This window comes from Corylus avellana, chromosome 1 (genome assembly GCF_965113065.1).
Source record: "Corylus avellana chromosome 1, dhCorAvel1.hap1.2, whole genome shotgun sequence".
NCBI classification, from domain to species: domain Eukaryota; kingdom Viridiplantae; phylum Streptophyta; class Magnoliopsida; order Fagales; family Betulaceae; genus Corylus; species Corylus avellana.
The window spans coordinates 6,283,901-6,294,452 of record NC_142490.1 but is presented as its reverse complement, the minus strand read 5'-3'; the positions used below and the strand labels follow the sequence as shown (position 1 = coordinate 6,294,452).

The following is a 10,552-nucleotide window of genomic DNA, read 5'->3' as shown; positions in this document are numbered from 1 at the left end:
TCTATCTTGATAAAATATATAGTATCCACATGGGCGGACCTACATAGGTCCTATTTGTCCTCCCAAAATTTTAAAATTACCCTTAAAATTTAAAATTTTATTTCTAAAATTTATGAATTTTTATATTTTGTCCCCCAATCTTAATTGTCTAGTTCCACCCCAGAGTGTCCATGATATTTATTATTGAAGATACTTTATAGTTTTATTAGGTAACTATTCTTTCATTTATATTTTTGTAAGGCCCTGTTTGGTTCGTGCGAAAAATTGGAGTCCGACTCCCAGACACGGAGGACCTTATTCCACGGAATCGCATGTAATATCTATGGTAGATTTGAACTGTCGTAGGAACGTGATTCTGAAACTTTTCTTTCTACGAAGACCCTGAATTTTGTTTACTTGGAATCTCATTTCCATCTCTCTCTCTCCAAAAGTGTATAAATATTACCATACGTGGAAACGTTTTTCTCTTCCTCCTCCTCACTTTCTTCCTCTCTACCTCCTCTTTTCTGGACCTTTTCCTGAATACCCATTTTCTTAATTAGTTCATTTCCCTCTCCTTCTTCGCATTTCCAGTCATGGAGGAGGCTAACGGTAAAGTTCTCTGCAACTGTTTTTCTTTGTAATGATTTCTTTTCTTTTGTTCTGTGGCAACTATTTGAGCTTGCTAAAACTGCAATCTATCTTGGTTGCCATTCTTTCTTATAAATACTGAATTGTGATTTAGAGTTTTGTTCTTCGGAAATTGGCAGATGATCCATTATCACCAGCATACTGTATCACACGTGTGTGTACGTATATATGTATGTATGTATGTATCTGTTTGTTTATATGTTTTTGTATTCGATTACAGGTTAAATGTTCTTTAGATTGTTGAAAATTAGGTGTAAGAATTCTAGGTTGGGTCTGTTCTGTTTTCTACTTTTCCTGCAAATATGTTTTCCTTCAAGAAAAACTCTTCTGAATCAGAGTTTTTTTTCCTCCTTTTTTATTTTTTTAAGTTAATGAGTTGACTTGGCTAGATTTTTGTAATTCAAGTTATTCACAAAGGAACTGAATATAGTCAAAGGGAAGAAATGCACATCAAAAACAAAATAATTAAAATAAATTGAGAATGCTAACCTTCAAATACAATATAATTTCAAACTTCCATGTTTTCTTTAATATGTTACCAATAAAGATGAAAATGAATAATACATCGCAATTGTGATAAGAGAAATAGGAAGCTTGAAAGAGATAAGAAGACAAGATATAGAGACAGGATTATGGTTTTAGTGTACTGAAAATTAAAGAATAGAAGAAAAAGAGGAAGAGGCAAGATAAAACAACACTCCCTTTTCTTTTTAATCTTAGTCAGTCTTTCTTCCCTAATCTAACTTCTTAAGATGAAATCAACATGACATAAAGGGAATTCGTTCGGGAAATAAAGTTAAAACAGCATTATTTGAGAAATATCTTCTGAAATGACACTATTTTGAGGGAAACATGCCTTGATCTCAAGCATTGCTTGGTCATAACTTTAAAGTAGCTCTCTCGCTTTCAAAGAAAAACATGCCTTGATGTGGCTCAAGATGCAATAAAAATGCCTTTTGAATGCTACTTAATGAGTTCCAAAATTGGTTTTTTTTCTTTGTTAAAATTAATTCTTATTCGAAGTAGTGCAGGCTAAATAATGTGGTAAACAAGTTTGAAAGCTCTTTCTGAGATCTGATTTCCAATGTCCTTTCTTAATATGGCCCTATATTATAAAGCTCAAAGAGAAGTTTCCTACATGTTTTCTTCCATTATTCCATATTTCCATTGATTATCAAGTAGGTTGGAAACAATTGAAAATGACATTAAAATATTTCTGCGTATTTTGGGTCTGGATATTCAATCATTTGATTGTTTTCCTTTAATTGACAATTGGACCATCGCGGAAAATAAATGCCATCAATAGTAAAATATGAAAATGGCATCATATTTGAAATTTGAACCTGATGAGTTTCTTTCATTTAGGGTGATGGTTCATAGTGTCTGTGATACTCCTATTATGCTACTATAAAGCAACTGGGAATTACTTTTCTATTAGAAATAATACCTTGGGACAGATATAAATTAAATTGCTTCTGCTCCAAGAACAGAGGCCATGTCAGTTGTAAGAGACGTGAATCCGCATTTCCAATGAATTTTCTTGACTGTTCTTTTTAAACATGGCATCATAATTTATTTTCAGAAATGACATACAAGTATTCATGTTGTGTTTGTTTTGTGAACTTTTCTTCCTCATGTTCCACCTACCTATGATTTCCCCTTCCATGGTAGTTTGAGGTAAATTGGCTCTTTTATAGATATAATATCGGTCTTGACTTTAATAGATTGTTACTTTTTCCCCTTTAAACTATTTCTAGCAATGCATATTGATTGAAATGGTTAATTTATTGAGAACTGGAATTACTAGAAAATGATGCTATTTTTTTCCCCTCATATATGCTTCATGCATCTGGAAAAATTTATAGTTGATGTTATTTACTCTCTTTTGTCCTCATTCTGTTCATAGTGCTGGAAGCTAAAGATGGAACAATTTCTGTAGCTTCTGCACTTGCTGGCTATCAAGAAGGTAATTCCAAATCCATCTCTTATCTCATCCTCCCACCCCTGAATTTTAGAGTTAATGGTTTTTACAGCTAGCTGTATACTTCTTGGTGGTGGAGTCCGTCTCTTTGTTGTTTTCTCAAATTGTACATGTTACTATACCATTTTATGTGGAGATGTCAAGTATTTTTTTACCCGTTTTGTACTCAATTTTACCATATAACAGCTGGTAATCATCTTTAAAAGAGCTAAGTTTTTTTATTGATCAGTGTATTGTTGAATAATTGTTTTTGTAAAAGAATTATATAAATCTAATATCCATTTTACTAGCCTTGTGTATAATCTACCAACTGAATTGATTACATATACTATGTCTGTTTTACTCAAATGGGGCATTGATTTGTGTTCACACCTGGTCTTGTGTAATTCTGCAACCCACTGCCACTGCGACCAACCCCCAGCAAGGAGGTGGAGCCAAGGTTGCAGAGGGGGTGACCCACCCCCTCCGCAGCTCCATCCCTCTGAATTGTTTTCCTTGTATAAATTAAAAGCTGGTACAAGTATGATTACATCATGATGTCCTTTCTTTGTGATTGATCAATCAGTTGTGCAGGATAGAGACCACAAATTCTTAACCCAAGCAGTTGAAGAAGCATATAAAGGGGTTGAATGTGGAGATGGAGGCCCATTTGGTGCAGTTGTTGTTCATAATGATGAGGTAGTTGCAAGCTGTCACAACATGGTTTTGCGAAACACTGACCCAACTGCACATGCAGAGGTTACAGCAATAAGAGAGGTGAGACCAAGAAATTATCCTGTTGGCTTGTGTGGGTTATTTAATTACTTTGAGTATGGTGGTGCCTGCTTCATAGATTGTTTCTGTAGAAACTTAACTTTTATATTGAAGGCAAGCTTATCTACAAATCTTCCGTTGATGCGTGAGGTTGATATTAGTCGATATATGCTTTTGGCCATAATGACACACGTGTATGGGTGGGTCTTCCACACACACACAAACACACAAAGACACATATGCAAGTAACCGTAATTCTTGAGAACCATGCATGGGTGGATCTTTCATCTTGATTATGCACCAAATTGCTTCTTGTTGATGACAATGACGAAAAAGATGGTTCTTGTCATGTAGTTAGGAATAAGTGGTTCCAGATTGGTTTTGTTTCAAGCTTACATATAGTAATCTTGTTTCTATTGCCAATGCATAATCATCAACATTTTTGCACTTCGTACTAAAACACCTGCCTTCCCTTATAAGTGAGAATTAATTGTTGTGTTTGATTAAGTTTTATTCTCTCTCTCTCTCTCTCTCTCTCTCACACACACACACACACACACTGTATAAAATTTTGAGAGTAATGGAATTTAGAATTAGCATACAGATGTAATTCTCAAATGTGTGGACTTATGGGAGTTTGAAACTTCTAGTACTTCATTGTGGATACCGGATAGGAAAAAGAAAATCATCAATTGTTAATGTCTTACTTTACTAGTGAGGTTGGTCCAGGCGTTATTTTGATGGCAGCTTATTTGAGCATCTATATGCTGGAGTTTTTCAAAAACCCTGATAATTGATCTGAATCATGTGCAATCATTTTTCCTGTTTCCTTTCAAAATGATGGTTAGCAAAGTGAACTGATAATAAATAAATAAATAAATTCTCTTGTTTTCATCTGTTTGTTGGGACTATTATCCGAAACTTGAGTGAAGGAAAAAGTGAAAATAAAAAAGATTTGGATTTGTGTCATTCAATTTTCATTGTAGAGTTGCCAAAGTAATTACTTAATTGTGAGGATGGATATGCATATAGATCCAGACAAAGGAATCTTACATTATAATACCGAGCTGAAAAAGTTTCTTTACATAACATTGTGGCTACTGGAATCAGTTCTAATCTTTTCTTGAAAGTTTTTAAAGTGTGTAATTAGTAATTAATTCTGTTCTTTTTGGAAACTTTACTTCAACTTTTGGGTATCTTATTTTGCGTTTTGACACACTCATGGACCTCATGCTTGGAATGGATTTCTCATATAGGCCTGTAAAAAGTTGAATCAAATTGAGCTCTCAGAGTGTGAGATATATGCGTCTTGTGAGCCTTGTCCAATGTGCTTTGGTGCTATCCATCTTTCAAGAATCAAGGTCTAATTTTCAAAACTATATTTAATTTTGGATGACAATCACTGTTCCACATTACCATAAAATATTGATATTTTCTGTTTGTTTGTTTATTTTATTTTAAAAGAGGTTGGTTTATGGAGCCAAAGCTGAAGCAGCTATATCGATCGGGTTTGATGATTTCATTGCGGATGCATTAAGAGGCACAGGGTTTTACGAGAAGGCTCACCTGGAGATCAAGAAAGCCGATGGTACTGGAGCTGTTATAGCAGAACAAGTATTTGAGAAGACAAAAGCAAAGTTTACCATGTATTGATCTTCATAGTTTCCTCTACAGTGGGAAAAAAGCTTATAAATAACTCATGGCATAGACTTCTCTCTCTCTCTCTCTCTCTCTCTCTCTCCCCTCGTTATAAAACGAAAAAGAAAATTTCTTGTCTCATAATAAGTTACTCCAATAATTAATCCTAGTTTTCTTGCTTGACAACCACAAATGATACATTTTTTAACTGCCTAGGGTTCTGAATATGCTTGATATTCTCTCAGCTCTTTTTACATGAACTCTGGGACACTTTTGACATGTACATGAGAAATGGGAAAAGTTTGATAATGAAGGTGCTTGTGGGACCATGAGAACTGCAAATCAAAGATAATGTTCCTTTTGGTTGCTGATGACTTGAGTAGGAATTGAAAAGGGGGAACTTTTGAGTGGGGATGGATATGGCTTCTTCTTTTTTGTCTGAGCAGGGATGGGATATGGGTGTTGTACCATTTAGTTTTCATCTCTATGATGTCATGGCGTCTGGGATTGTATTCCCATCTGATTTGCATTTACTTAATTGCTGTTTTTTCAGTTTAAGTTATTTCATTAATTGATTTTTATTTTTTATTTCCTTGCTAATGACCATGCATATGCATAACTTTTGGTACACAAAACAAATGAAACATTAAGCTTCGCTTATTTCCAGGTTAAACATATTCAATAGAATGTTGGAATAAATGTTAAATTGGTCCATGTAGGTTGGGGTCATGACAAATAGCTTCCTAAGATTTAAAAAGTGACGAATAGCTCACTGGAATTAGAAAAAGAAGAAGAAGGTATACGTCGTTAAAAAAGTTGACAAAATCCGTTAATCTGTTATATCAATATCAATCATCTTCCAACACATGCTTATCACCACATTGTTACATTCCCTAAAAACAAAAGTTTTTTATATAATTTTTGGGGAAACTTCAGAAATTCTCCTTGAACTTCCAGCCATTTTGACATATTCCATAAATTTTCAAAACTCTTACTTAGGCTCCCTGAACTTTGGTTTTCTCTCACTTTGAACCCTTTTAACTTTTTATATTCATTTTAGCCTCAACCAAAACTACGTCGTTTTGAACTCCAAAATTACAATACTTACCTAGCCCAAAACGACGTCGTTATGGGCTTCAAAATTACATCACCACCCAACCCAAAACGACGTCGTTTTGAGCATAATATTAAAAAAAAAAAAAGAAAAAAAAAAGAAAGAAAAGAAATCAGGGGCGGCTGAGCCACCCCCTGGCCGGTCTGGGGGTGGCCATGGGGGTGGTTCGGCCACCCTCAAAAGGCCCAAAAAAAAAAAAAAAAAAAAAGGGGGGGGGGGGGGGGGGGGAGGATCGGGTTCATTTGGGGGTGGCTGAAACCACCCCCAGCCCCTTGGAGGTGGTCCGGCCACCCCCAAAAGCACCCGATCCCTTTTTTTTTTTTTTTTTTTTGGCCAAGGGGGTGAGACTATAATATAACATGTCTAGACACCACTCAACCTAAAAGCTAAGGGCTAAGAGTTTGAGCCTAACTATATTTTATTAATCACTCATAGTTGTGACATATTTCCGAAGTAGTACTCAAATCTTCCTTCACTCACTCTTCTACACAAATACAAACTATATTTTAGTCATATTATTAGATTACAAGATTAGCCATATCAACAAGATCGAGCTTTCTATATTTCTCTTTGTCTTTATCTTTATCATACTGTTTTTGAGCTACTATGTTATCATCGTTCATGTGATTTATAATTTTATAGGCTATTTGAGAAATGCTAGAAAGATGACTCTTTCTATCTTTCCAAATGTGATGTGACTTTTAAAATTACAAATAAATTAAAATATGATAATAATATTTTCAAATTCAATAGTAAATTTAAATTACACGTTTATAAAAGAACACAAAAAAAACAAGAGTCATCTTTAAAGCATTACTCCTTTGTGTGAAGTTGAGATATATCTTAGGCTTCTTGTCCTATGAGTTACCGACATACCCACCCAATTAATGAATGCTAGTGACATTCTCAGACAACAAAAAATCATTGTTCTAAAACTATTCTATCAATTCAAGAAAATATATGTAAAACCCACAAAACTCAATTACTTGCTACACTGTCAACCATTGATGATCAATCACCAAGCAACTTTTATACCCAAAAAAAAAAAAAAATTGAAATCAAATACCCACAAAAAGTCTACAAATTAAATTCCATCACCCTCCCATAGACCGCAACTCCTCCAATGCTCCCTTAATCTGATCCTGTATTAACTCCAACCGCTTCGAATACACCTCCAACTCCAAAATCCGCTGCTCCCTCCACTTCTCATCCGCCGCTTCCCCACCCACCAAATTCAACGTCGTCGGCATCGGACTCAATGCATTACTCAACAGCTTCTTAAACAACGGCGACAAGCAACTCCTCACTGTCTCCTCCATCGAATCCGATACGCTGTCGTTCTTTTGATTTGACGTCGACCCATTGTTCGATACGTGTTTCTCATTGCTCCTCAAGCCTAACGGGGACTTCGTCGGCTTCGGGGGCCTCCAATCGCCGACAACTTCGTCGCTCTCCACCTTAACATTGACAAGATTGAGGCTATCAAGGTTATGATGACTAATTGGTTGATCATGATCAACGCCCCAGATCTTACGAGAGATTTCAAACGTGGCCTGATCGTGAGCGTTCCTGAAAGAAAACTCTTTGTCGGAGCCGATTTTGTGAAGAAAGTTTCGGTACTTCTTCTTTAGCCTGCGGAGCTTTTCCAAGAGCTGGTTCTTGTTGAAAGCCACGTGGAGCTTTGACCGGATTTGGTCGTAGAACAATGCGGTGTCTTTGCACTGAGTGCTGCCACGTCGCGTTGTGTAGTCCAGGAAGCCTCGCAAGAGCTCCATCTCGTCCTCCTTCGTCCAAAGCCTATGGAACAGTCTCCGACCATCCTCATCGTCGTCGACGTCGACGTCGTCATTGCGACGCCGTTTTCGATTCCCGATGACGGTGGTGGTGGTTGCAATCGAAGGGCGATCGCGATCGCCTATCGGGGCCACGGTGGCGGGGAGTGCCACGGTTACAGAGGCGAAGGCGTCGGTGGGGACAGCGATGCCGACCGGAATATCGCGATCATCGTCAGCCGAGACGACGTCGTTTTTCTCCTCGTCATTGGTGATATTAATGTCAATGTGATCACGAGGTTCAGTCGAAACGCAGTCGTTTCGCGAGTCGTCGTCGTCGTCTTCTTCTGCTTCGTATTGGGAGGAAGAAGAGGAAGAGGAAGAGGAAGAGAACATAATCCAGCCAACAAAGGAAGAAAGCATTTTCGTGCATTTTAATTAACGTTTTAGGAGTTCTTAATGTGTATTTGTTTTGTACGGACGGTTTTAAACGCAGTTTCAAAGAAATACTGAAATTCCGGAGGCATAAACATTACAATCCATTGGTTGCAGTTGCACCACAACGATTTCGGACACACATTTGCCACCATTTTAATCCCCGCGCGTGATATTCACATTATTCATGCGAGAGTCTCCTAAATATTATTTATATATTTTTTAATTGATGTAACTTTTAAAATTACCATTAAATTTTATATGAATTATATTTAAATTTTGATCTAATAGTAATTTTGATAAATATGTAAAAGAAACAAGTAAAAGATAGTTGGAAAATGATGTACAACATGACTTATAATTTATATATCTAGTTCAGCCCGGAAGGATAATAGTAGATGTTGTAGTGTTTATCATATATAAATGATAAAAATCATTCTTCATTTCATCTTCGTAATGGATGAGTGAATCCACTAATAGATTTGTGAGAGATAATTTTGTAAAATAATATAAATGAGTCAAGGGGAAGAATGATGTGATGTGTAGCATTATTCAAATTTATATGAAATTATCTGATACAAAAATTCAAAGAGAAATACTTTATACTACATCCCATCACACTCCATTTTACTAGGCTAATGTAATAGTATCTATCGACAGTTAGATCTTTTTTTTAAGTGCTTAGTGTTGATGTCAAGAATAACTAGCACCAACAATGGCCTCTAGCCACCTTCCAAGTGAAGAGATCCACATGCAAAAGAGGTAAAAAGCGTTATAAGCCAGTTGAATCTAGAGGGCTGGAGGGACTTCGACGCCCAAGTCAGTATGGAGTGTGATGGAGAGCTATGTGATGAGGAGAGAATATTATTGACATGTTAATAATATGTGTAGGGTAGTTTGGGATTTCTGTACCTTAGGCCTTATATACTGGCATATAAAGTGACCGTCTAGGAGGGGGAGAAGGTGACTGGGAGGAGGAGGCCTTGGGCCAGTTAACCTAGTCCTTCTAGGTTTCCCTCAATTCACTTGAATGATTAGTAAATTTATTCATGAAAATTTTGAGATGTGTGTTCTTAGGCCCGTGGTTGGACCTTCTGTGGATTTTCTAGTGGCAAAGTATTTGGTCCTCCACTGAGTAAAATAAGAATGAGTTAAGGGTGTAACAAATTGCATTACTCAAATTCAAATGAATGGTATAGATGATGCCATATTATCATGGCGTTTATATTATAAGGGAAATTGTCTAAAAGAGTTATTAAATTTTACTCTCCTGATAAATAAGGTCAAAGTTTTAATTTTCATAATTAAAAGTTTAAGTTTTGGTTTTGTGACAAATAAGTTATTTTGTCGTATTCCTCATATCATACAAATATAAAAACATTTCACACATGTTTCCAGATTTATAATATCTGAATATCATGTCATCTAAAAATTTAAAATAATGCGACAAAATATTTTTTAAAATTTAAATTCAAATTTAACCATAAAATAAAAAGGGCAGTTTAACTGCCTACCCATTCAGCCATATATATATATATATATAACATGCAATTTATTTAATATTTTATTTTTGTCTGATTTTGCTCAGCATCAAGGTGAAGAGTAAGTAAGGAAGCGTTTGGACCTATCTGGGCCTAAATTTAGGCTGGGGCGTTGAGCTACAGTTTGACTTTGGGCTGATCCAGGAACCGCTGGAATTGGAAATATTATAAAGAAATAATACTTTTATTTGAATACTCGACTGGTGAGTGTAATTAATTGTTATTCACTTTAAAAAAAAAAAAAAATTGTTATTAAGCCAATAATAGTAATAATAATAATAATTAAAAAAAAAAAAAAAAAAAGCAGATCGAAGATCCGAACCAATCACTTTAAGCAGTAAGGTATGAACAATCAAGTCAGATAAACTAACATCCTCAAAAAGTTATTAAAATCTTTTAAGGATAATTATTGTGTACACAATTTCTAAATAAATAACATTGACGCTTTCAAACGGATTATTGATAGCCTCACATATTTTTGCTGTTATGCCTTGTGACAGCTCACTTTTGCAAATTATAGGTGTATTTTTTTTTTTTCCCCCACAAAATTCATATAATTAATTATCTCACTTTATAATTTGAAAGTATATAAACAATTTAATGGCACATTTTGGCAACAAATTTTTTATTTATTTTTATTTTATTTTTTTACCAAAGGAACAAAACAAGAATATAATTGGGACACCAA

The 10,552-nt window shown here is 35.4% G+C and overlaps 2 protein-coding genes across 2 annotated transcripts; one reads left to right on the top strand and one right to left on the bottom strand.

Annotated features, from left to right (window-relative positions):
* The first annotated feature begins 251 nt into the window (after positions 1-251).
* LOC132171003 (guanosine deaminase) lies at positions 252-5,430 on the top strand. The gene is made up of 5 exons (XM_059582196.2): positions 252-591; positions 2,537-2,596; positions 3,177-3,367; positions 4,621-4,725; positions 4,829-5,430. Exons 1-5 carry the CDS (start codon positions 576-578, stop codon positions 5,015-5,017), a joined length of 561 nt encoding a protein of 186 aa, XP_059438179.2. The 5' UTR covers positions 252-575; the 3' UTR covers positions 5,018-5,430.
* A 1,780-nt stretch (positions 5,431-7,210) lies between these two features.
* Positions 7,211-8,311, bottom strand: LOC132168973 (putative transcription factor At5g28040). The gene has a single exon (XM_059580068.2). The coding sequence runs from the start codon at positions 8,309-8,311 to the stop codon at positions 7,211-7,213; it is 1,101 nt and encodes a 366-aa protein (XP_059436051.2).
* Positions 8,312-10,552: the final 2,241 nt, after the last annotated feature.

What these genes read in the sequence shown, in the direction of transcription:
- LOC132171003 (XM_059582196.2), top strand. An exon ending in ACTTGCTGGCTATCAAGAAG is followed by an intron (nt 2,597 to 3,176) that starts GTAATTCCAAAT and finishes TTGATCAATCAG; the next exon opens with TTGTGCAGGATAGAGACCAC. An exon ending in TCCATCTTTCAAGAATCAAG is followed by an intron (nt 4,726 to 4,828) that starts GTCTAATTTTCA and finishes TTATTTTAAAAG; the next exon opens with AGGTTGGTTTATGGAGCCAA.
- LOC132168973 (XM_059580068.2), bottom strand. Translation starts at nt 8,311, where the DNA reads ATGCTTTCTTCCTTTGTTGGCTGGATTATGTTCTCTTCCTCTTCCTCT.